A 27,960-nucleotide genomic window follows, 5' to 3' on the forward strand; every position below is an offset into this window, starting at 1 on the left:
TATTTTATATATTAATATTATAAAACTTTCTTACGAGTCCCAATCAGAACTAGCTCCCTCGGTATATTCGTAAATTTTAATGTAACATCTATAAAACAACTTTATGTAAAAGCTCTGTTACGATACTTCTTTCACAAATACGAGAGTTACTAGATACTCCACCCTGATGACGCAAAAACAATTAAAAATTAAAACAACCTTCGGCCAAAGAGGATTGGCCTACTACTCGATTAAAGTATACAATTTACTTCCATTATCCATAAGGACAACTAGTAAATACTCACAATATAAAATTGCTAATAAGAAATGGATAGTGGAGGTGGGTTGAGCACGGATCGATGAGTGGATCAAGCCAAATAGGTATAATTTGTGTACTGTATATGAAATTTGGTCTACAAAGTAGTAGCTGATTGATTGTGGAATAATCTAGCCACTAATGTTAGAGACGCCCCCCTTCTTTATTTACATTTAAGTCAAGATTGAAATGTCACTATCTAAATATTTCAATTGTTCCTTTATCCTTATTCTTTCCATCCCATCCCCTCTCCTCTCTTCATAGTATGGTGTAATTTTTAAAAAAATATATTTTTATTTAGTTAATCTTTGTTTTTAATTTTTGTATAAAATTGAAAGATTCAATATGTCCATGTATTTATAATTTTCTCAAACTGAACGGTTTGGGTAGGTAAGAAGAAATTGCCTTAAGGCAATATGCCCGCCCTTATATATATATATATTGTATATGTATATAAAGTGTCAAATAAATAAATACAGGTGTATATAAATTAGTTATTATTGCTCATTATGTTAATGATAATTAGGTTTTTTTATTATTATTATTATGTTGACTTTGTTAAATAACTAATTTAAGGCATGTTTCACTTTTTGTAAAATGTTTCCCTCGGCACGGGTCACCCCAGTGAGGGAACATTATTCTGTATAAAAAAAGAATACAAACATTGTAAAAGCATTAATAAATAAATATTGTATTTAATAACTATGTTAATATTGTACCTAATTTTGTAAAATTGTCATCTTCTTATTCGTTGGCATATTTATATTGTATTTGTTCAATGACTTATTTTGTCTATCATTTATTTATATATTGACATCATTGCACATTCTCACACGTGGACTTTTAAAAAAGGATCTAAAGATAATGTGTTTTTAGTGTTGAAAAAAATAACTGATATGTTTTGACGTATTTATTTATGTCTGAAGCCAATTTTACAAATTAGGATATGGACATATTTAAAACATAATAAGAAACATAAGTTATACCTAGGACTTAAAATACATTATCAATTTGTAGGAAGGCATAACAAAAAGAAGTAATTGAGATCTCACATGATAATTGCAACTCAATGGAACTTATTAGCTAAAGTTGATCCTTGCTTCAGGTACCATTTTAGGAAAATTCAGATTTTAATGATGGATGGTGTGTTGATGGGAAGAGATTCCAGAAAGGCCGAGGAAGAACTGGAACGCCAAAAGATGAACCATGGCCAGAGTATCCTGACGCATATCCTCCACTACTAAGGCCGTACCCTCCGCTGACAGAGCTGAATCCTCCACTGCTGGATTCATGTCCACCGAAACCGGCACCAGAACTGTACCCTCCGAAGCTGGAACCGGAGCTGCCGTAACCTCCTCCATATCCCGAGCCCCCGTATCCCGCTCCCCCTCCGAAGCCTGCTCCCCCTCCGAAGCCTGCTCCTCCTCCGAAGCCTGCTCCTCCTCCGAAGCCAGCTCCAGCTCCAGCACCCCCGCCGCACCTCCCTGGTTGACGTACACCGGCACTTGGCTCTCAACTACTACCGCCTGGGGCACTGGGACAGGGTAGGGCCTGTCCACCGGGACGGGGTACGGCCGGGGCACCGGGACCTCCACTCTCTGGATGACGGGGACCCTCACGGGCACCCTGACGGTGTAGGGGACTGGCCTGTTGACGGTGACGGGAACTGGCCTCTCCACTGTGACCGGATAAGGCCGGGGAACTTCTACTCGGTAAGGCCTGTCCACCGGTACAGACACTGGGACGGGTACCGGCCTATCGACAGTTACGGGGTAGGGCTGGGGGATGGGTACCTCGACGGTGTTCGTGATGACTTGTCCACCGCCTCCTGCTCCTCCGAGTCCAGCTCCACCGCCTTGTCCGAAGCCTCCGCCTTGTCCGAAACCTCCTCCACTTCCTTGTCCGAAACCTCCTCCGTTCCCTTGTCCGAAACCTCCTCCACTTCCTTGTCCGAAACCTCCACTTCCGTGTCCTAAGAATTCTCCACTGGAAGATCCGCTATCATGTCCTGAGAAGCCACCCCCCAGGTTAGAGAAATCACTTCCGTGGCTGGAAAAGCTACTGCTTTGTCCACCATATCCCAGGGACTGAAGACCTCTCTTGTCTTGCTTCTTCTCTGGAGCGGCTCCGGCACAAGCCAGGAGTGTCACCACACCAATCCAAGCCTGAAAAAAACTTTTTTTAATATCTCTAGATTATGTTAATCTTAGACACTACTCGGTCTGCAATTATTAATGATGTAAATCATACACGAATTTAAATTCTAGGTCCACATTTGAATGTGGAAGTTTTAAAATATGTTTAATACGTTTTTTTAAATTTTTATTTGCTGATTATTTTTTGTTTTTTTACAAAATACATAAGAGGTAAAACAGAGTATTAAAAAAATAAAGGATAATTACAAAGCAAAAAAAGCATTTTCACAGAAAAAATAGTAAACAAACATCCTACAGAGGTATGGCCTCTTCGTGGGTATACAAGAAATGTTTATGAATTTGCGCTCCTAAAATAAATAGACAGGTAAATATTTTTGTGTTATATAAGAAAGAAAAAAAAATCCGTAAAAGATTTTAAGATACTTTTTTATTATATAGTAATTAAAAAAGGAAATACATTTTCAAAAAAAAACATCAAAATATTCCTTATTATATCATAGAAAAAACAACAAAATATATCATAGAAAAAAGAGTTAATATTTTTAGTTTGAATCCAGGATAGTGCGTGTTTTTTTTAAAAAAAAGAAAATTAATAACATTAATAATATAGGTAGACATAAAACGTTTGACGTTTAAAACTGCCTGAACATTTTGTCAATTATCTCTGTATATTAAGTCTTCTTTGTATATTCTCACATGTAAAAATATTAAAAAAGTATATTGTTAAGTGTCCTCGGCGCGCACACCCAGTGACCCAGTGAGGTCACATTATTTTTATTATTAATCATTGTTAAAAATGGAAAAAAAAAGAATACTCAGTTTATTTGAAACGTGAAAGCGAGTGATTTTTACGAGGCTTCGCAAAACATTGCCTTTGCATAAATCCCTGTTCATAAATGCTGCCGCTTACCCTCTTTATTTAGACCAATAGTTAAAGAAAAAAGATTTTTAATTGAATAATTATGAATTTATTTATTCTCATTTTCAAACATTTTGTTTGACGTTTTATGATACTTAAAAAAAAAGAGATTTTGTAATATAAACATTGCTTCATAACGATTGACTTACAAATGCAACCATTTTATCAAATGATGTGTTATTAGTTGCTACCTGAAGCAACTGATACAAATAAGATAAATTGCAGAGTATTTATACTGAAGCGATAAAAATACCCCCCTCACATAAATATGCGTAACACTTTCCTCGTGTTAATTGCATAGTACGAATTCACTAAACAAATTTGGGAGCTGTCTTCACGGTGGGTTGAATTCGATTCTTACATTATATCATATGTAGTTTAATTAAAGATTTATCACTATTAAAACATACTAAAATAGACCAGTCTCACAAATTCCTTTGACGATTACGTTGAAATGGAATCCGGGACATAAGTAAAGTGCTGTACATTTGGTTCATATTTTTTTATTAATTCTTTATTCACACTTTATACCGACGCGACGCGTTGTTCTAAATAATAATTATAGTCTAGTACCAACAAATACAACAGTGGTAAAAGGTCAGTAGCGGTCACACATCTCAACAGGGAAAAATACGCAAGGGTTTGTCATGTTCATAATACTAGACACTCCAGTAAGGATCTGATTCTACAGAGAGGAGTCAATACTTTTTTAGCTCAAAGGCAGCAATATTATATAGGCCCGAGGGTATATAACCTTATCCCAGTTTCGTGGAAATGTGGTGGGATTGCCAGGCTGAGGAAGGTGTTGACTGCATTCTTAATCCATATTGGTCGGAGGAGTCAGAGAATTTGTTGTCCGATGTAGAAGGACGTAAGCTGGTTGCTTGTTTTAATAGTAATGACTTGGGACTTAGGATATAGAGATTTTGGTATTATTTATGTTTTCTCTGGATATTCATTGTTTACCTTTAAGACTGAAAAAGCACACATTATGATAAAACTGTAAATACTTTTAAATATCATTGTAAAATACATAATTTACTGCCTTAGAACGGGGAAGCTATCCCTAGTTAGGCAGTTTAGATGAACCAACAGCAAAAATAAAAAATATGTATGCTTACTGTTACTACTGAATTAATTTGTTTTATAAATAATTACTTGTATATTGCTGTAATAAATATGTAAAATAATAATAAAAAAATAAAATAAAAAATAAAAAAAATGTTGTGATAAATAATGAGGAAGCGGCTTTTTTCAAAAATTGTTAATATGATATTAAATTAACGCAATCATTTTCAAAACGTATTATTTTATCATTGCCATGACTTTATTAAGGTGTGCAAATTTTAAATTACTCCGCCTGTGACGTCACTAGTTGTCATCGGTGAGTTTTCCTGACTGGTGAGTTGACTTCCCGGAAACCGAAAATCTTGCCAACGCTGTAGTTGATTGGTTGATTACCAAGAACTTGTGACGTAGTTCGTTCCCATAAAAATCATTTTTACTATTTTTTACACATATTTTCGAGAAACTTTGCCATTCAGTTTAGCGCTCTAATTGTTACCGCGTGTAAGAAAAAAATAATCATATTCAATTTCCCGTAGCACTGAACTTCTTTCTTGACAGTAATAAATCTTTCTGTAGCTCAATCACAAATTACTATCGACGTACTTAAAAACATGCTAAGCATTTGCGCGATCACAATGAACAATAATGAACATGCTTAAGTTATCGCATTCATAAGTAAACGCGTGTGTAATCTCTAAGTTTTTTGTTTTCCTCGAAAATAAATACAGTGCATTGGCGAAAAATCGGCGTTTACGATAAAAAATAATACAATATTTTGCATTTGCAAAATAGTAAGGAGTATCTAATACAAAAAAAAGAAAATTAAATTACAATTACTATAGCGACCGCTTTTCTTGACATTTGGCTTGCCAACGGCCGGCTAAATGCAATGAATAGCATGATAAATAATAATTAAATAAATAAAAATAGCAGTTTTGGAATATTTTCCATATTTACACCGGTGAAATTAAAATATGTGATTGCGCAGCAGGATTATACGTCGCGAAACGTAAATATTTTAACATTTAATATTAGGTGTTCACGGATGTTCCATTATGATCGCGAATACGATAAACAACCATGGTGAGAAATTGTTATCACGTCGCTTAGTAGCACGTCGATAGTTATTTGTTATTGAGCTACTGGCATCACAAATGCTACGCAAATATCTCGATTGCATTAATTTTGGTAGATGTTAAAACTTATCTATCTCAAAAATATTATCAATTTGACTATAATCACTTATTTAAAAATCGTTGTTGAAAGTAGGTCGTTTTTATTAAAATCATTTTTTATTCTTTTTTTCATTCATTTTCAAGAATTTCGCCGTAGAACTTAATGCTCTAATTTTTACCGAGCGTAAGAACACATTTTTTATATCCAATTTCCAGTACGGCTGAACTTCCTTATTATATTCTAATCCATTAATAAAATTGTTTACATCTTCATCATCATTCTCTTTCCGCACGGAAGGCGCACAGGGCCTTAAATTATACTTTTCGCTACATGAAGGTAAGATGATAAGTCTTACGCTTCAGGTACCACTCTGAAATATTCTAGTGTGAAAACGCCTATGTGGAACATGTCAGAACTACGGGACGCGAACCTGACTTAGGAGGATGCACCGGAGCTGGCAGCCGACAGATATGCTTGGAGGATCTTTGTGGACACAATGTGCTCCAACTAGGGAGCGAACATGGAATAATGAATGTTATCTTTATTTAAATTTGTTGCAACAGAGAGGGAAAACATTTTTGAGAATGGAATATGAAAGTCTAGGTATTTACAGGGCTTATGACCAGTAATTGGGTGGTTTAAGTGGCCACTTCACACACTGCAACAAATTTAAATTCGAATTACTTCCTAGGGAATCCAGCCTGTCTGCAAGCATTTGGACATACTCAAAACATTGTTGTCGGTGTGTTCAGTACGGCTATTCTAGGCATATTTATAAACCACCGTCATAAGTTCACCTAATGCACGGCGTCATCGATCTGTTGAAATCCGACAGTGCTTTTATTTCTACAAAAAAATGTCAAAAATCCTTTCATTGACATAAAAAAAGGTAAAGTAGACAATGATTGCCCACCCTTTAGTGATTGCCAGCTATCACTTTGACCGCTCTTTTTTCTAAAACTCATTTAAACAGTTTTATTTATTTTAATTTTATTTTATTAACAGAAACGTCAAATCTGCCCTTTACAAAAATTTTTAATATTAACATATTTGGCTTAATATATATTTTTTTTAAAACATGAATTTCCTTATACCCAAGATTTATAAAAAAAAAAATTAAACCAAAAATTATTCAAGATTTATATTTTTAAAAATGACGTAAAAATTATACAGCATATTCAGTAGAAAGTTTAAATAATAAAACATTCTACAGTAAAACAACAAGAAAATCATAAGTACTATTTCACACAGCTAAGCAAAGTGAACAAAAAACTGTATATATATAAATTATATATTTATGAAATGCATAAAAAAATAAATATAATTACCATTCACCATCTTTGAAAAAGTTCAAAAGGTTAGTTCTATAGGAACAATACCCTACACTAAAAATATCAGATACGTGGGAACAACTATTGCCGAGTTCATGAAGTCTATTTAATACGGCATTACAAGTATGCACTGTCCGTGAGTTGTTGCTACAAAACGGTGGCATCTGTCTAGTCATTTTTCCAGGCACCCTGAAGTTGATGAGATATAATATCATAATTGTTCAGGGCAATCCCATATTGAATTTACGATTTTGAATAAATTTAAAAGGTCTATAATTTTTCTTCTAGTTGACCAAAATATAAAAAATGACTATTGTTTCAATACAAACCCAAAATCTAATTTACCGACAAAAAGAGTGACGTTGCTGAGACGTGAAAAAATATTTTGTGGAGCTCGCCGACCTTTTTTCAATTTATTAAGCATTTCTTACGGAATTTGTTAACGTTTTACTTTTGTAAATATGTTTTATGTTTCTTAATTATGTTTTTTCAATAATAAATTCTACTGTTAGATAAATAGTACCAGGGGGTAGTCAGTTAATATCTAATCAATATACTTATTTTACGTTAGATTTAACTGGGTGGGCAACAACTGTCACATAAAAAATTTCAGATTTCAATGATTGCCCAGCCGGACAATCATTGAAATTTGTGGTGGGCAATCATTATGTATTTATTATTTATTTATTTGTTGGACTTATGCAGTCCATTCTAACGATGGTAAATACAATTTCTTATAATAAATACAGGCACTAATAAAATTAAAGCTAGTACAAAAAAAATAAAAAATTACTACCTCAAGACAAGATCTGGTATATCTTAGTGATTTTTCAAAACTATAAAGACTTACACCAAAAAAGTCCAGATCTTGTCTCGAGTTTATAATACGACACAATCGGGACATTGGTGCATGCAAGCCATAGTTTGTGCTGTGTTGATCGGAGAACAGCACATTATCATTTCGCAACTGGCGGATTGGAACATTGAATGCCACTTGTTCCTCGATGGTACATCAATTAAGCCATTCAGCAAATTAAACATAAATATGGAGTTAATGTTATTTCTACGTTTTTGTAGACTTGAGATTTTTAACATTGACTCCATCTCCGTAAGTGTAGTCTCCCCTCTAGAGGCCAATCTATATATCGATTTTTCTTTATTGTCAAAAAGGTTATTCAGAGTCTGTTGAAGAAATGTATCAAAATTATATAAATTCATTTTTATTGAAATTTTAAATGTTAACATATATTTCAAAAAATATTTTTTGGCCAAAAAAAGTTATTGTTAATCTTATTTATGTTTATGTGTGTTTTTTTTTTTCTTCATTTTTAGCTTACTGTAAAAGTTTTTGTATTTAGAAGTAGTTTAATTCATAGTTTTTTAACAATAATACTAAAGTAGTCAATCACTATTTTTAGTTGTGGCAATCACTATAAAAAAGTGGTCAATCACTATTTTTATTTGTGGAAATCACTATAAAAAAGTGGTCAATCACTATTTTTATTTGTGGCCATTACTATAAAAAAGTGGTCAATCACTATTTTTAGTTGTGGCAATCACTATAAAAAAGTGGGCAATCACTATTTTTAGTTGTGGCAATCACTATAAAAAAGTGGTCAATCACTATTTTTATTTGTGGAAATCACTATAAAAAAGTGGTCAATCACTATTTTTATTTGTGGCCATTACTATAAAAAAGTGGTCAATCACTATTTTTAGTTGTGGCAATCACTATAAAAAAAGTGGGCAATCACTATTTTTAGTTGTGGCAATCACTATAAAAAAGTGGGCAATCACTATAAAAAAGTGGGCAATCACTATTTTTAGTTGTGGCAATCACTATAAAAAAGTGGGCAATCGCTGTGATTTTATGAGCTTTATTTTTATTGTTAAAAAAAAAAACTTTAATACAGTGGAAGCGATTAAATGCAAAGGTATAAGATATAAAAATATGAAGATTTGATGTTAAACTCTTTTATTGTTATTGGATGAGTACGGTCAAACCTACAACCATTCCAAGTCAAAATTTCCTTAAGCGGGCAATCATTACCTACTTTATACTTAATCCACTGTTAACTTAATGGTCACAACTAATTTTAAAGTAAAAAAATAAAATATCCACGTGAAATAACGTTAAAGGTAAAAAATATAACACATTTCTGGCACATGTAACATTTTAGACAGCAAAAGTGAAAGTTATTATTTTTAAAATAATTACGTTAGGAAACAGCTTTTAATATTAGGTAGAAAGTGGTCCGAGTCTGAAATAATGCTTGCATCTATAAGTGCAATAAAATCATTCTTAGTGGAGAGAAAGGAAATTCAGTTGTATTTGTAATTTGCCCAAAACAAACATTCGAAAAAAAATTGTCCCTGGATGGATCTAATTAAGAAAATCTTAAAAAATCTTTAATTTTTTTGGAAACTAAGGGCCTAATTAGGGACTAAAAAATTGTTTATTATTAAGTATGTATGCATTAAAAGCGCAGTGGGCATTAAAAACTATCAACAATGATTTGGGTATGTCCAAATGATTTTAGACAGGCTGGATTGAATTTGGACATACATACACATTGTTTATTAAACTAACTGTATACCAGTTTTTTTAAATACTTTTTCGTATTAAATCTTTAATTTTTATGCTTTTTATAAGAAGGGCATAAAATTTGGAAAATTGTTTTCAGGCGTTGCCTAGTAGGTATTGGTTCAGCTTGACGAATCTCACTCACATGATAAAGGTTTTAGCTATTTTACTTCACAAAGTAAACAGATGGAAGAGTTGAGGAAATGTGGATGTTTAAACAAAGTTATAATGGTGAATGTTACAATGGGTAAAGAGGCCACTAAAATCAGCCAATGACAGATCATAAGTCCTGTAAATGCCAAGACTTTCATATTCCCTTCTCATAACGTTTTCCCTCTCTGTTGCAACAAATTTAGATTTAAAAAAATGTTTACATGATGTAAAAAAGACAATATTATATCGACGTGATCGTTGAACAACGACGGATGTGCAAAAAATGTGACATTGACTTTCCTTGTTATTTGATGTTGAAAAAGTTATATAAAGGCTTGAAAAAACAATATATTAGGTGGGAAAACGGATTCCCGCGCGGATGCGGGGCGAAAAATTGCGGGGGCGAAGCCCTAGGGCTTCTACGATATTATTTAGCGGAGTGGACTGTATTGTAATTTTAATGAAATAAGTAAATATCCTCGATATGCGGTATTCAGTGTCAATCGGTCACAACCCCAACAAATGAGATATATTAGGAATGGAGGCCACTAACCTGATTCGTTCTTGATGGAATTGCGTTGATTCGACTGGTCAATTGCGAGCGGCACCAACACGATCGGGAAAGGCCCCCGATCTGGAGCTAAACAGAGGGTTGGTGGAAACAAAGTCTATGGTGCGGTACATGTTCAACAAAATAAATGCGCGATTCACAACACGATGTCTTATTGTGGCGGATGATCAAAGGATACTAAGGATGGGAGTGAACAGTGGTTGGGAGTAAAAAAATAAAAAAAGATTATCTGGCTTCAGGTGCCAGTCCAGGGACTATAAAATATTCTAGTGTAAAAACACTCTTTCAAATAAATATTTCATGTCAACTATGTCGGGAATCGAACCCGAGACCTCTTGTATGGTAGGTATTATTTTTAGTTACCCGTTTTTTGGGTGGGTTCATATATAATAAGAATTTATTTATTTTCAGTTCACAAACAGTAAAAGATATCACAATATAAATACAATTTATAAAAATTAAAATAATAACACTAAACATCTTTCACTCTGATATTAAAGCAGTCAATTAAAATTGATATAAGTTTCATTTATGTAAAACTTAATTTAAAATAGATGTAATTTATACCATCGAATAGAATTTCACTAGAATATTAATAAATTTAAACAGTCTCGTTATGATGATATGCTTTTTATGTATAACAATAATAAAAGCAATAATATTTACAATGAAATATTTAAATATAGTAAAAATATGAATTTAAATAAAATTAACAATATGAAAGATTAAAATTTTAATTCAATTATTGTAAAAATCAATTCGACAATACATCGTAAATACATAATATGTAAATATGAATAATATACGCATTTTAATAAAGTTAACTAATTTGAATATGAATATTTGAGTTAGCAGAAAGCCTAATATCTATCCATAGGTCTACGCCATCACTCTCCCAAGAGTATTATTGGCATGTAATATTTATTTTATTTATTTATTTGGTTTACAAACAATGAAAAAATATACATAATACACACAAATGCTGAAACAATAAAAAGTATTTAAAAAATAGACACTACTTATTTTTATCAATTACATATAAACACTAACTAAATACATATTTATATAAAATGAGCAAAATAAATTATAAAATTGAATATAAATTATTGTAAATAAATTTAAAAAATTGCAAAAATTGTACGAATTAATAATAAAATAAACAGGAATGAAATACGTTTTAATTATTATATTTATAAACAAAATTATATTATTTATTCATTTAATTATTAATTAATTTATTATTATTTAGTAACAAAAGCAAATAAGAGAGTGGCTACTCGATCAAGAGTTTATATATGAATAGTAAGCTTAGGTGTAAATACTTTATTTTTTCATTTATTTTCTTGTATTTAAAAAATAAATTTATATATTATTATTTGTATAAACATGTTTATTCTGATCTTTCCGGCTGTTAATTTTTATCTGTTATTCATGGTTTTTATAAATGTAAATAATATTATTAAGTCAGTATAAATATAATCTTCACCAACAAGCTACAAAAAGTGGCTTAGTGGGATTTTAGTTTTAGTAAAAATATAACAAGTGAAATTTTTTTTAAATTGTAAAAATGTATAATTATGCTTTTAAATAAATAAAATTAATAAAAATTATCAAAATTAAATTATGGCATATTTAGAAGTGTAAGAAACTTTGGGATAAAATCATGTAAGAGAAAATAAATCAATCAGCTGGCAACGCCTCGATTAGATTTAAATATGTCCGATGGCGATGAAATCTATGGCGATAAGCAAAATTAATTAAACAGTTACGGTTATGGCTGAATTATTATGCATTGTTTATGTAATAAATGGTGTTTATACGATTATCGAATCAATATGCTATAAAAGAACCGTCCGCTGCCATGGCATGATTTATTTATTTATTTTCACGCCCATCATTTGGAAAAAAACGAAGAACAAGAGACACGACAAAAAATAACAATAACTTTGTCAATAATGTATTCTGCTTTTTTATTTAACAAACAATTCAAACACAAAGAGTCGTCGAAAATGGTTACTATCGTCTATTTGATATTCCATTTTGAAGGCTTGTGTGATAGAATTGTATGCTGCTTGCATGACTCATCGTGCATCTGGAAATACAGAAGTGTCTAAAATAATTCCAAAAATTTTATCAACACCAACTAGAGCTTCAAAGTTCCGGAAAGTCGTTAAAATAGGTAAAAGGGAAACTAATATAACAAAAAACACCCCGTTCGAAGCTCTGGGTATATTCGTAGAGGGTGATTTCCAAGGAGACAGTGGTAAATAATACACAAGGCTACCAAAAAAACATATCCTTCCTACTCTCTTATTAGAAAGGAAAAAAGGAGTGCTACTTAGCTGAGCAATCAATGTGAGCAACTGAAACATGTGCAGAAATAATTTCCAAGGTTTGTTAGATCACACTTCCAGTCAATTACTTAAGTTTTTAAATGAAGCGATCGAAAACTGTACTGAAAAAGAAAAAAGCCCTTGAACCAGAAAGCCTGAAAACGACTCTTTAGATCAAGATGCTAATATAAGTGACAAAGAAATATATGAAATTGATGATGATTCAACGGATTTAGATGACGGACATGAAACAAATTTTGACGATTATGTTTTTATTTTAATTTCGTATTTTTTCCTTGTTTTGTGTTAGTAAATATGTTTGATTACTTCAATTGCCTCAACATTAAATTGCTTGAACATTAAATAATTTTGGCCAGTAATTTACCTTAAATACTCCTTAGTGCGTCGCTCAGTACGCAACTCCCGATTTGAATCCAACTATGCCGTGTTGTGTCGTTTTAAAGTGTTGAAATGCTGCTGGGATCAAAAAGAAACAGGATGGGATCATATTTCATGTGTAAGTAGCAAATGCATGTGTAAGTAGAAAATGCATTACTAAAAATTTTAATTGTTTTTCCATCTACCAGATTGTCAAAGACAACAAAACGGACGTTTTGTTATTGTTGCCAGGGTTTTTTACGCTACTTTGCTCATCCAATGAGAGATTTAATGAAAATTGGACCTCTCGGATTAAACAACGCCGTGGTGGACATTCGACCGATATTATCTTTAAAACATCAAATATTATTTAACATGACTTAAAAATATCCGCTTTAAGTCAAATGAAAATTTATTTTATTTTTAAAGTTCAAAGTTCATTGATCAATTTTTCCGCGTGTACAATAAAATTTTAGAGAAATTAACAAATTGTTTTTTTTTTTAATATCTTGCAGTTGTGTGATGATTATATTTTTCGCGATCTGGCAACAAGCATGCGCGCAGTGAAAGTGGGGCAATGTGGGTTTTTTTGGACACAGTCCTATGTATTCAAATATGATTCTACGCTCCTCCGTAATAAACTAAAATAATATAATATGAGCAAACACAATATTTTGTAGAACAGAAATTTTTCTTTCGAATGGCGTATAACCTTTGCTATTTTGTTTAAAATTTGGTGCAAATTTGGATAAAAATAGACACAGTTATGTTAATTTTTATAAATAATCTATTTAAGAGTCCTCCTTACTAGGGTAATAACAGTTATAACGGCCTTACTTTAGCAATTTTAAAACTACTCGGATACGTTTCTGTTTGTATTAACAAATTAGTGTGATTGCATATTACAGGGGAAATTAAATAATTTACTATGCATATTAAATCTCTTACTCTGGTTCCATCGCATTCTGGGCTTTTATTTTTATCTGTTGTTTCAATAATAGTGCTAATGACTTTAATTGTTGGGTGTGGAAGATAAATTTATTAAATGGTTTAATAGACATTTTAAATTTTTCAATATTGTTGATTCCCCTTTGTGCTGCTGCGGATATCCTAATCAATCTTCTGAACACATTCTGTGGTTTTGTCTCTTTCCCCCTCTTTATGATTACCGAATGGAGCTTTTCGCTACTATCCGTGGCCCTGTTTTAAGTCCTGTCGGACTTACAGATCTGATGGCTTCCAAAAAGAATTTTGAGGATTTAAAAAAAGTCTTGTAATCATTTCGGCGAATTGATCATGTCCAATCAATTTAATCCCAGTCAGTGAAGAATTCACTTCCCTCTTTTCTCAATACAATAAAGTGCATATTATGTACTTCTGGATTACCTTCTTTCAGCACAAAGATGAGACTACCAGATTACAGAGAGCTCCTTCGGGCAGTTTTTCTCGTTCTGCAACGAGCAACTTTTCCGTGTATGTGTGCACCGCCAAGGAGACTTATGTCCTTAGAGATTCGGTGTGCGGTATGTGGTGGGCAAGCTATATATTTTGTTATCTCCTACCCTAGTTTTATCGCATCCTGGACTTTTATTTTATTTATTTATTTTTATTTGGGAAAAAAACAACAGTTTTTACATATATTGTTTACAAAAAGTATGAATACATATGAACGAAAATTGTGAAAACAGTCAATAAAAATTTTCCACAGTGGTGTAAGATATTGATTAAGTACATTATCGGTATCAAAATAAAAGCAATGAACAATTGTTAGGTACTTAGAAGTTACAAATAAAATAAAAATACAAATAATTATAAACAGTTATAAAAATAAAGTAAATAGAAACAAGATAAATTTAAATTCAATGAATAAGAAAAGAAAAAAGTTATATAAAAATAATGTAAAAGGTACAAAATAAAATAATGAACATACGAGTACATACATAATTACTGACATCGTAAAACTAAACGATTTCATATAGGAGAGATGAAAAATGTCTGCGTGACCGGAGAGAACAGTATTATAATAATGACATGCTCTAAAGAAAGTGGTTTTTCCTTGAGTTAGTCCTAGGTACTGGCAAATTAAATGTAGTATGGAGTCTTGTTCTGTTGGGTACAAAGTATTTTAAAGAACTTGTGAGTAAAGGGCAGTCAACGACGTTGTTTACTAGTTTAAACGGGAATATTTGATCTGCAATCACTTTTATATACAGAGTTTGAAATGAATTTGGTGTACAGTGAAATTTATATTTTATTAAATTAATGAATCTCTTCTGTATCTTTTCTAGGTTGTTTATATATAGTTTATATCGGGGATTCCATATAATTAAAGCATATTCTAATTGACTTCTCACACATGTGTTATATAGCAATATAAATGTTTTAATGTTTTTGAAGTCATTAGACATTAGATTATTTTCTTTTCATCTAGTGTTTCAATAATACTGCTAATCACCTTGTTTGTTGGGTGTGGGACATACATAGATAATTTTAAGTCTTGTCTCTTGAGTAATCACTTGCTCTAAGTACCTAATCATTGCATTTTATTTTTTTATTTTTTGACTCCTGTGTGGCTGTGATGTCACACTAGTCGACATATGATACAAGACTTAAGATATCTCTCTTATTTTTTGAAACGATGAATTTGTATTTTTTGTAATCTTCAAATGGACATTGTCACACCCGATTTAGAAAGTAAAACTTGTATAACTATGCTAAATGTTAATACAAAAAATAATTATCCTCGCTACGCGAAGAATGAATGTCCGCTAATTCAGCAACACATCTATACAGATACCTTATACAAGAGAGAGCACGAAAATATAAGTCATAACAAGAAAGACAGAGACCCTGTTCTGCGGCGGGTGTTTTCTAAAATAGATTCAGTCTTCTATCGGTTGATGACAGTGATAGGGGAAGCACGCGCGTACCATGAGCGACGTTTTTGTGATTTTAAATTTGTTTTGCTATAACATTAAATTATATATTTATTTGCATAAATTATGGAAAAAAAATATTAAACAGTATGTCGGCATGTTTTTTTTCTTTCTAATGTCTGAACTTTAGAATATTTCGTCTTTTACTAGTGGTAACACGATGTTACATCACCGCGGGCAAAGGGATTATTTACCACAGTCTGAAGAATTAACAAAATCGTCAGCGCTTGGTGTGGAATTATAGATGCTAATGAAAATGTTTATATAATTTATTTAAAAATAAATTAAGACTTATTATTTCTGGCTGCGATACGATCCCACTTACTATTTAATGATGCACACCCCTGAACACTTACTCCCACACTATTACACATCTACACTTACTCTCATACAAATACACATAAACACATCCTTTTGTTGTAACACAATTTAATAATCTGTATGATTTTTATTTAGAAACCGTATAAAAAAAGTTTGTTTCTGAATGTTTACAAACAGCGTTTATTTTTTGTGGATCTCAATCAGATTCTTTCCTTAAACTCCTTATAATTTCTACCCATTTATTTATTTTTATTGGATTTTTGGTAATACTAAAATAATATTTAATTCAAAACATTCATTTTAATCGTATTCCTATAAAGTACACCCCTATGTTGGTGAGAAGACCGGAGTTTGACGTTTGCAAAAAGAATGCCATATTTGAAAAAATATTTATTTTAGGTTTTGGAATTTAACCATAAACAAGTACCTCGGTACCTACTCAAATTCAATATTATTTGAATATTAACAGTTTTTAGTTTTGGAATTTAATCACAAACAAGTACCTAGGTACCTACTTATCAATGAAATGTCTTTTTCCAAGGTAATAAATAGCAGGAAAGCCAACGTTCGGGCAGGACAACGTCTGTCGGGTCCGCTAGTCCTTTATATATTTTTAAATGACAACAACCAGTTACTTAGAGCGGGCCCTTTGTATATTGTTTAAATACAAATGCACTCATGAATTTCAAACGTCGGACACATACAATTTCGCAAACTCTTTTCTTATATATGTTGTATTATTAGATTAACTAGGGTCTTTTTAATTGCCTCTAGTATTTTTAATATATTTCTACTTACTCTTTATGTAATAGCTTTAAAAAATCCGAAGAAAATAAAATAAAAGAAATAAATAAATATCTCCATACTAAAATCTTATTATTCACAATAATGCTTTTTATAAATATTTATATTTGTTGCAACTATTCAGTGGTTGCAACAGAGAGGGAAAACATTTTTGAGAAGGGAATATGAAAGTCTATGCATTTACAGGGCTTATGACCTGTCGATGGTTGTTTTTTTTTTTTTAATTTAAAAAATTATTTGTTCATTGTATTTTTTGTTTTTTTTTACAAAAATAGTGTATTAAAAAAAAAAGAATAATTACATAGCAATGAAATACATATTATCAGTAAAAATAATAAACAAAAAATCGGACAACGGCTTGGCCTGTTCGTGGGTATACAAGAAATGTTTATGATTTTTATTATTCATTATTCCATGCCCGCTCCCTAGTTGGAGCATATGGTGTCCACAAAGATCCTCCAAGCATCTCTGTCGGCTGCCAGCTCCTGTGCATCCTCCCAAGTCAGGTTCGCGTCCCGTAGTTCTGATATGAATTGCCGACGAACAGTCAGCCGTGGACGTCCAGGAAGTCGAGAACCTGATGATTTGTAAAGTGGGCCAGCGTGGTTTTTTTTTTAAAATAAAAAATAAATATGGGCGTTCTTATCATTTACCCAAATATTTCAATTTTGGTGATCATTTTTAACGAGTTGTAAATAACTCGCTATTAGAAAATGGAAATCAAGTTGGGGTAGAGTGGGGTTAGAACCTCGGACCTCTGATCCGACCTTCGTTCCTCACAAAGTCAAACCACCGCACACCCAATATTCTTCCGAGATACCTATTCTCAAAACTCAGAATTTTGCTGCTTTGGGCCCCAGTGAGGTGCCACGATTCACATCCGTAGAGGAGAACAGGTGTTATGCAGGCGTTATATCAGCGGCATTTGGTTTTCACTGAATAAATATCCGATCACCAGACAGCCTTCATACTATTGAATGTGGCGCCTGCTATTCCTGGCCGCACTCCCAGTTCTTTTTTATGCTGCCATTTTCATTGAATTTAAGTGGATACTTTACACTTTGTGTAACATTCACCATTCTGCCTATGTTTGAACATCCGTATTTCCTCAACTCTTCCATCTGTTGACTTTTGTGAAACAAAAGTGCTGAAACCTTTATCATGTGGGTGAGATTCATTCGGCTGAACCAATTCACCTACTGGCAAAGCCTGAAAATAATTTTCCAATATTTGTACTTCTTCTTTTACCAGGTAGTTAATTTTAATTTTACCAGCCAGTCTACAAGTATTTAGACACACTCAAAATATTGTTGCTTTTTATTAATATTGTTTAACAATAAATTTGTAAATAAATATGGTACAAGAAAATTCAAAAATAATTATTGCAGTGTTTTATTTCATTTTATTTAACAATAATGTCATTAAATAATATTACAGTAGTATTATTATTATTATTAATAGTATTTATTTATTAAAGCCAAGGTTCAAAATTGGGATCTTTTCGCATCGCTTGCTAATTAATGGTGGATGGTGATTTTTTGCGAAGATACTGCTTTTCCCGAATTTCCGTAAGATGTTGATGAGTATCCTGACGATCCAGACTGGCCATAAGAACCGTGAGATCCATATCCGGAGACTCCGGACTGTCCAGAGAATCCTGATTGTCCCGAGAATCCGTGGCCGGAGAAACCAGACTGCCCGTAGCCACCGGACTGTCCGTAGCCAGACAGACCGGACTGCCCGTAGCCAGAGAGACCGGACTGCCCGTATCCAGAGAGTCCCGAGTCCCCGTATCCGCCATATCCCGACTGCCCAGAGAGCCCCGAGAATCCCTGAGATGAGAAATCAGCGCCTCCTCCCTGCCCGAGTCCGTTGGCGTCGCCTCCCTGGTTGATGTACACCGGGACCTGCCGCTCTACTACGTAGGGCTGGGGCACTCGCACCGGGACTGGCCTCTCCACCGGGACCGGGTAGGGCCTGTCGACCGGGACCTCCACCCTCTGCACGACGGGCACTCGCACGGGCACGCGCACGGCGTACGGCACTGGCCTGTCCACGTTGTAGGGCACCGGCCTCTCCACGCGCACGGGGTAAGGCCTGGGAACGTGGACCGGGACGGGCCTCTCGACTGGCACGCGGACGGGTACCGGCACTTGTCTTTCTACTTGGACGGGGTAGGGTTGGGGAACGGGAACCGTGTTTGTGATGACTTGGTTTCCGCCGCCACCTGCGCCACCGAGTCCTCCGAATCCACCGGCTCCGGATCCTCCGAACCCGCCGATACCCGATCCCCCATATCCACCACTGCCCGACCCTCCGTATCCATCACTGCCCGACCCTCCGTATCCATCACTGCCTGATCCTCCATATCCGCCACTGCCCGATCCTCCGTATCCACCACTGCCTGATCCGCCATACCCGCCGTAACTGCCACCTCCCGAAGATCCTCCGTAGCTGTGACTATCATACCCTCCATAGCTCTGGCCTCCTAATCCCCCATCTCCGAGGTTCGACAATCCTCTCTTCTCTACTTTATTTTCCGCCGCTTTCGCTGTCAAAACCAGGAGGGCCGAGACGGCCCAGCAAATCTGTAATAAACACAAAAAATACTTAAATAAAACACGAAATGGCCAGACTTTTAAATACCTTTCTCTAAAATTTTCTCCATCTCTGTAATTATTGTAACTGCCTGGTTTTTTAAGAACTCTCGCATTTTTTTATGTCTTGTCATAATATTAAATTTTAGCCATTTAACAACACTTACAGTTATGTGCATCATGAGTTACTTGATGACGAGTCGAGCTACTATGAGCAACTGCTGAAGATCTCTTCTAGTTTCGCCAATTTATATGAAAAGGCAATTCGACTGACTGCAATCTCCACTGAATATTTTGTGAATGTGTTGATGCATACGATAATATTTTTGTATTATGTATAACTCGGCTTTTCCGCATTATAAGTAGATCCGTAACAGATTTTAAAAGGATAACATCAAAAAATATTAATATATTTTTTCTGCATTAATAAAGAATGTATTTTTTTTTTAATTCAATATAATAACAGAGCATCCTTAGGTATGCGCATTTTCTAAAAAACGATAAATTTCCAATAAACCATAATATAATATTTGACAAACAAACACAATACGACCGACCATTAACTGTGACACGCATCATAATGATCAGGAATAAAAAAATGATATTATTAATAATTAATTATTAACGCATAATTTTATTTTTTAAACAGATGTATTTGTTCAACAATGTTTGAGTATGACAAAATGCTTGCAGACTGGCTGGATTTCCTCTCTAGGGAGTTATTCACATTTAAATTTACAGCAACGGAGTTGGAAAACATGATTGAGAAGGGAATATGGAAGTCTAGGCATTTACAAGGCTTATGACCTGTCATTGGCTAGTTTAAGTGGCCACTTTACACACTGTGTAACATTTACCATTCTGCCCATGTTTAAACATCCACTTCACAAAAGTTAACATATGGAGTTGAGGAAATGTGGATGTTTAAGCATGGGTAAAATAGTGAATGTTACATAGCGGCTACTAAAACCAGCCAATGACAGGTCATAAGCCTGTAAATGCCTAGACTTCCATATTGCCTTCTCAATAATGTTTTCCCTCTCTGTTGCTATAAACTTAAAGATGTATTTGTACTTATAATATAAGGAAATTAAACACTGATTTGAGTCTACTGAACACTTACTACTGAACTATATAAGGACATTCAATCTGTCTTATTTTCACATTCTTTTGAAAATGCCCCAACAAAACGAAACAATTGTCACAAAATTTTTGTTTTGCTAACTATATAAGGACAACCAAAAACTAAGGACAACTAACAACAACTGACAAAACTTCCGTCATCATCACCAAAGTACTTTCGAACCGACCCAAATTTTTACCGGACACGGAGCTATGAGAAGTTATCTATATAGGTTTAAATTAAGGAATGATGACTATTGTCCATGCGGTGATATTTCTTCACAGAGTATCGAACATCTGTTATTTCAGTGCCCGTTTTTTCAGTTTACAACGCAATAATCTTGAAGCAGAATGCAGGAAAGATGGAATATCTTTAACGGATATCCACACTGTAGTTAAAAGTAGTTATCACGCGCCATTGTTCTTGAACTTTGCAACAATGGTTATTGGACTCATAAAGGTAATAAACCAAAATCAGTGATCGAACATCGCATTTCCAAGACAAACAAAAACGATTTTTTCCGAGTACCTTAGCCTTATACATACATACATATTATACATACATACATATTATACATACGTATATATTTATTTTTTACACCACAACAGACCAGAAGGCCCAATTACAGTGGTGAATTACATCACAGAACACCCAGGCTTGAGTAAAATCACATTTTAATTTTTGTGTTCTCACCGGGAGTTGAACCCGGAACCTTCCGTGTGTGAGTCAAGTGTCTTGACCGCTACACCACGGAGGCCGCCTTGTACATGACACGTAAGGCTACTAAATACAGGGGTCCAAATATATATTTAAAAAAAACTAAAAACTATACAGGGTGTTCTTTAAACCCTGTCACATCCGAATTCACGATGATCAGTATGAGCTAGAAGACATATTGGCAAATAAAAATAAATTTTTAGAACGACAAAAATCTTAAAAAATAAAATATTTAAAAAAAACAAATGGTTGCTTACTTCTGCGGGGGAGAAACGAGGAGGGGGGAGGGGAAGTCTGATACGCCATCAACCGCGCGACCGCGCCCCCCTCGCTTCTCCCCTGCAGAAGTAAGCAACCATTTGTTTTTTTTAAATATTTTATTTTTTAAGATGTTAGTCGTTCTAAAAAATTATTTTTATTTGCCAATATGTCTTCTTGCTCATACTGATCATCAACCATTTTTTAAAAAAATATTTTATTTTTTAAAATTTTCTTCGTTTTAAATATTTTTTTTAATATGCTAATATGTCTTCTTGCCCATACTGATCATCCTGGTTTCGGATGTGACAGGGTTTAAAGAACATCCTGTATAAGGACATTCAATCCATCTAATCTTCACATTCGTTTGAAGATGCCCTAACAAGGCGAAACAATTGTAACGAATTTTTTATTTTTTTATATTTGTAAAAATAAAATAAAGTGTTCAGTAGACTCAAATCAGTGTTTGATTTCTAATTATAAGTTTAAATATGGAGTTCTACAAAATAAACACCAAATCAACCAATAGATCTATTTGTTTTATTTTTAAAGGAATAACTCACTAAGCTTCAATTTAAGAGGCCTGTTAACAGATAGGAAGGAAAGGATATGAAAGGAAGCTATGAAAAATCCACCACTATAACCCGACCGATTGGAGAAAATCGGCGGGAATCGAACCCGCAACGCTAGTTTCACAGTCAGCCTAACCAACTGCGCCACGGCGCCTACGCGTATGTATGGTAAAATAATCGCTTTTTTGTGTCGTTCTTTCCTATGATTATTTTTAAATAACAAGAAATACATTTACTTTAAACTGATCCAGCTCTTATGTACTGCACTTTTACTGTGAAAGCTTTCTTCGAAATTTGTCTACAAAAAATGTTACGTCAAGAAACTACATCATTACTCCAAATAGCGTTTCGCGTTATAATGTTATATATTATATTAAAATAACTGTCGTAATTATATTCTATTAGAGATTTAAGTAATACCTACTTACGGTCATTTTACTGTAAACATACCTAAGCGAAAATATATTAACGCAATAAAAATACATTAACATAATAAATGCATTCAAATGTATTATCTAGAATCAAGAGGAAACTGATTTTTTCAATTCTGGATGCCACAACTCTTGCCTAATCCTAAAGATTTAAGATATCCTAGCAAAAATTAGAGCTCACTTCGAATGTTCGAATAGGAAATGTAAATATATATATGCGCCGAACGGGCCTTTAAATTACTTATCGAAATTAAATTCATAAGGTGTTTTGGAAATGCAGCGCTATGCTCAGATGGTCGCAGATAATTCATTAACTAATACAATTAAAATTGCTGCTCTCGTTTTCTAGTGAATCATTTGGACGGGAAATAGAGAACTATAAAATGTTGGTGAGTCTTCATTGTCCGCATCAGTCGCTCAGGCAGCGGCGTCCATCAAACATCTGAAAGGAGAAATGGCTTCACTGGTCAGTCGAGAATATACTTAACATTTATTTTTGTTTTAATTTCAGTTACTGTTGTACTGGGTAAACGAGTGTTATTTATTGTATTTCAGAAATTGGTCGGCTTGGTGGCTCTCCTGGTTTGTGCGGCAGCGGGAGAAAAGAAACAGGAAAAGCGCGGACTCAGTTCTCTGGGATACGGTGGACAAAGCAGTAGCTTTTCGAGTCACGGAAGCGGACTTTCTGGTCTGGGAGGTGGCTTATCCGGACATGGCGGGGATCTATCGAGTGGGGGCTTAGGAGGACACGGCGGTGGTTTTGGACAAGGCGGTGGTTTCGGACAAGGCGGTGGTTTCGGACAAGGCGGTGGTTTCGGACAAGGCGGCGGATTCGGACAAGGCGGTGGTTTCGGACAAGGCGGTGGTTTCGGACAAGGTGGCGGCGGCGGACAAGTAATTACCAACACAATCCGAGTACCCGTCCCCCAGCCCTACCCCGTAACTGTTGATAGGCCGGTACCCGTCCCAGTGTCTGTACCGGTAGACAGGCCTTACCCTGTAGAAGTGCCCAGGCCTTATCCGGTTACAGTCAACAGACCGGTTCCCGTCACCGTCAACAGGCCAGTTCCCTACACCGTCAGGGTGCCCGTGAGGGTCCCCGTAGTGCAGAGAGTCGAGGTCCCGGTGCCCCGGCCGTACCCCGTCCCGGTGGACAGGCCCTACCCCGTCCCGGTGCCCCAGGCGGTAGTGGTTGAGAGCCAAGTGCCAGTGTACGTCAACCAGGGCGGCGGTGGAGGTGGAGCGGGCGCTGGCTTCGGGGGGGGAGCCGGCTTCGGGGGGGGAGCAGGCTTCGGAGGGGGAGCAGGCTTCGGAGGGGGCGCAGGTTACGGAGGGGGAGCAGGCTACGGAGGGGGCTCAGGCTACGGAGGGGGTGCGGGTTACGGAGGAGGTTACGGCGGCTCCGGGTCGAGCTTCGGAGGGTACGGTTCCGGCTCCGGTCTCGGCGGACATGGAAGCTCAGGCTTCTCCGGCCACGGCTCTTCCCTCGGCGGGTCCGGCTCCTACTCAGGCCACTCGGGAGTATCTTCCCACCAGCACACCGTCCACCACTAATCTCCCGGACAGCCGATCTGCCCTGTGGCAACTGACATCACTCATACCGAATGAATATGTCTTTGAGTTGCAGTTAGGCTGAGATCTCATTGATTATTTATTTTGTGGATTTCTCGCACTTTATTGACTAAGCAACAATAAATATAATTTCATCCAATTAAACTTTATTTTTTACCTCGTGTTCGGAGAGTTATTTATTTAGAAGGTCAGACACTAATTTATTATTTCCTAATATGATCCAAGTCTGTATAGTAAGATATTCAAAGTTTTTTTACTGCAAAATATTGACAATTTTCCGTTTTTTAAAGTATTTTTCCAAGGCAAGCCAACGTTCGGGCAGGACAACGTCTGTCGGGTCAGCTAGTATACATATACAATTTATGTACATATAAGGGCGGGCATATTGCCTTATTTGTAGCATTTATGGAAGATGAAAAAAAATTCTGAAATAGAGGTAACTCACAAATGGTGATTTTGAAGTTATCTAGTGGTAGCAGTTACTAGTAGCGGACCGAAACAAGATTTTCTGCTAAAACCGAAACCCTAACCTTATTTCGGCTTCCGTTCTAGTTTCTGCCGAAACTAAAACTCATTTGAATATGTTAAAAGTCACTTCAAAGAGCCCGAATTAAGGAGTTTTTATTGTTTAACCTAACGAGTTTATTGAAACAACTAACAAATTAAATACCCGATGAAATAAAAGGCACAAATTTAATGGTTCGTTGTTATGTTATTTATTTATTTATTATACGGCGCAAGTGCCATTTACTATATAAAATATAACAATATAATGAGTTAGTTAGATATACAAAAATTTAAAAACAAAATTAAAACATGGGTACGAAAAGAAAAAGAAAAATAAAAATAAATATACATATATATATATATATATGTCAGCATACAAAAGATATAAATAATATACAATAAAAAAACGTCAAAACATTAGCAAAGGTAGATTTTGCAAATAATTCGTTAATCTTTACTATAGAACATCATAAAATATTTATAAAGAGACGATTTGAATTCACAGAGACTCAAGTTAAAAATGTCGAAATGAAAAGTAGATTCAGTCTGTAAACGCGGTATCGGTGAGTGACAAAGATAGTTGGTTTGAGAAGGGTGACAATAATATAGACTATTTTGTCTAGTTCTACGTATTGATATATAAATATTTATTAAATCCAGGAGTTCGCAACAATGTTGTACATATAACTTTTATGTAACAGTTCTTCAATGTACGCTATAGGAACTTTAACTGACTAACTTCAAAGGAATTACATAAATATAATTATGTACGATAGATGTAAGAGTTACTGACTACAGCTTGCCCACCGCTTACCGCACACCGCATCTGAGGACATAAGTCTCCTTGGCGGTGCCCACATACACGAAAAGTTTACTCGTTTCCGAACGAGAAAAGCTGCCCGAAGGAGCTCTATGTAATCTGGTAGCCTTAGCATCTTTGTGCTAATATAACGTATTCTAGAAGTACATAATATGTATTTATTTATTTATTTAACTTTTTGAACATAATGTTATTTGTACATTGGCGGGCTTATTGCCAAGTGGCAATTTCTTCCAACCAACCAATAAAATAAAAGTTTTATTTTTATAATTCAAGTTACAGAATATATTCAATAGAAAAAAAAAGACTAAAAAGCTGAAAGTATATAAAAATAGAAATAAACGTATTTGTTTATAAATTACCTTAAATCAAAACTATTACTCAATGGGAAAAAGGAAAAAAGAGGAAAGATGAAAAAGGAAAGGAGGAGAGATTAAGGAAGAGAAAGGAGATGTTTCTTCAGACGTGATTTAAACAGAGATAATTTAGTAACATCTTTGATGGTGGATGGGAGATGATTCCACAGTCGAGCCGCATGGACACTATATGAGTTAGAGAAGAATATGTACTTCATTGGGTTAAGAAAAGAGGGAAGTAAATTTTTCACTGACTGGGATTAAATTGATTGGACATGAACAGTTCGCCGGAATGATTACAAAACTTTTTTAAATCCTTTAAATTATTATTGGAAGCCACCAGATCTATATATCCGACCGAACCTATATTAGGGCCACGGATAGTAGCGAGAAGCTCCATTCAGTAATCATAGAGAGGGGGAAAGGGACAAGACCACAGGATGTGTTCAGAAGACTGATTAGGATATCCGCAGCAGCACGAAGGGGAATCAACAATATTGAACACAAAAATGATAAACTACTGTCAACAAATCACAATATAAGTGTAGTTTTTGTTTTTGTCAGCAGATTCTTCGGAATATTATTTTTAATAATTATGATTATTCTCAACTTTTGCACATATCCACATGTGAGAATGTATTTAATCTAACAGCGTTCTGAAAATATGTTATGTTTAAGTATGTGTTGTTATTTTTATTTTTGCTGGTCTATTGCTGAATTCGTAATAGTCCCTTATGTTAATTAGGTAAAATTGTAATAATTTGCAGGCATAATTATATTTAAAAAAAACAATTTTATCAAGGTTATAATAATAATAAATTGAGCTTGTTAAAATTGAACTAAGCTTGTTCATAAAAAAATCACAAATATTTTTTTTCATACTTATGTGTACATATTGTGTTCATACGTTGAGTTCACATATAATTGATGAACACATTTAATTCAATTTTTTTTATTGGAGCAGAGAGGTAAAAGATTTTTGAGACAGGTGAAGTCTAGAAATTTACAGGGCTTATGACCTGTCATTGGCTAGTTTAAGTAGCAATTTTACACACTGTGTAATGTGTAACATTCGCCATTCTGCCTATGTTTAAATATCTACATTTCCTGAACTCTTCTATGTGCTGACTTTTGTGAAGTGATGAGCTAATTTTCTCAGTACTTTTTTACGGCGTCGAAACGTGGACACTCACCCAAAGCACTTCAAAAAAGATCGAAGCCTTTGAAATGTGGTGATACAGGAGGATATTAAAAACCTCCTGGGTGGACAGAGTCCGAAACGATGACGTTCTCCGACGGATGGAAAAAGATAAAGAGGTACCGAAGACCATAAAGCAAAGAAAACTTGGGTACTTGGGCATGTGATGAGAGGCAAAAAATGTAACATTTTATAAAGCATTCTGCAGGGAAGGATTGAGGGAAGACGCGGTCCAGGTAGAAGGCGCATCTCTCGACTAAAGAACTTGCGTGACTAGTTCCGTTGCAGCACATTTAGTCCATGTTCAGGGTAGCTGCCGAAAAAGTGAGAAATACTACGATGATATCTAACCTCCATCGGGGAGAGATCGATAAGAAGAAGAAGAAGTTATGGATGAAATTCAACTACCGGAATGGAGAAGTTCGGTGGTTTTTTTTCATTGTTAATATGCGTTTTTTCTAAAAATATTTTTTTATCTTGTATCTATGTATAGTATATGTATATAAAATAAAAAATAATTGTACTGTATTTACTTTAATTACTCTCCCACAACGATAATGTCTGCATGCTGTCGCTGATTTATGTTTTTGAATTGATTATTATTCAAGTTGAATACATCCCTCGCATTGGCTCCAATAATGTTATCATACAAAATTGCAAATTCTATGTATGCACGAATTTTTTGATGCATTAGTTGTTACGTTGTACGTTTAAAGTGTAAATAAAGATTAAATAAACTAAGTCAATTAAGGGGTTCGAACCGTCATGCGTCAGTAGGGTCGCA

General features: G+C 34.6%; 2 protein-coding genes across 2 annotated transcripts; one reads left to right on the forward strand and one right to left on the reverse strand.

The window, feature by feature from the left end:
* Positions 1-1,250: 1,250 nt before the first annotated feature.
* On the reverse strand, positions 1,251-19,835 carry LOC148276724 (uncharacterized). The gene is given in 5 exon segments (XM_088233891.1): positions 1,251-1,773; positions 1,776-2,460; positions 3,520-3,570; positions 18,546-19,613; positions 19,790-19,835. Coding segments are annotated over 5 exon segments (2,184 nt in total). The 5' UTR covers positions 19,805-19,835; the 3' UTR covers positions 1,251-1,408.
* A 3,312-nt stretch (positions 19,836-23,147) lies between these two features.
* On the forward strand, positions 23,148-24,403 carry LOC148276725 (uncharacterized). The gene is made up of 2 exons (XM_088233869.1): positions 23,148-23,189; positions 23,279-24,403. The coding sequence occupies exons 1-2, from the start codon at positions 23,178-23,180 to the stop codon at positions 24,275-24,277; spliced, it is 1,011 nt and encodes a 336-aa protein (XP_088089995.1). The 5' UTR covers positions 23,148-23,177; the 3' UTR covers positions 24,278-24,403.
* The last annotated feature ends 3,557 nt before the right edge of the window (positions 24,404-27,960 follow it).

This window comes from Micrasema longulum, unplaced genomic scaffold (assembly GCF_059751315.1).
Source record: "Micrasema longulum isolate JH-2025_06_02 unplaced genomic scaffold, ASM5975131v1 h1tg001159l, whole genome shotgun sequence".
Taxonomy (NCBI): Eukaryota; Metazoa; Arthropoda; class Insecta; order Trichoptera; family Brachycentridae; genus Micrasema; species Micrasema longulum.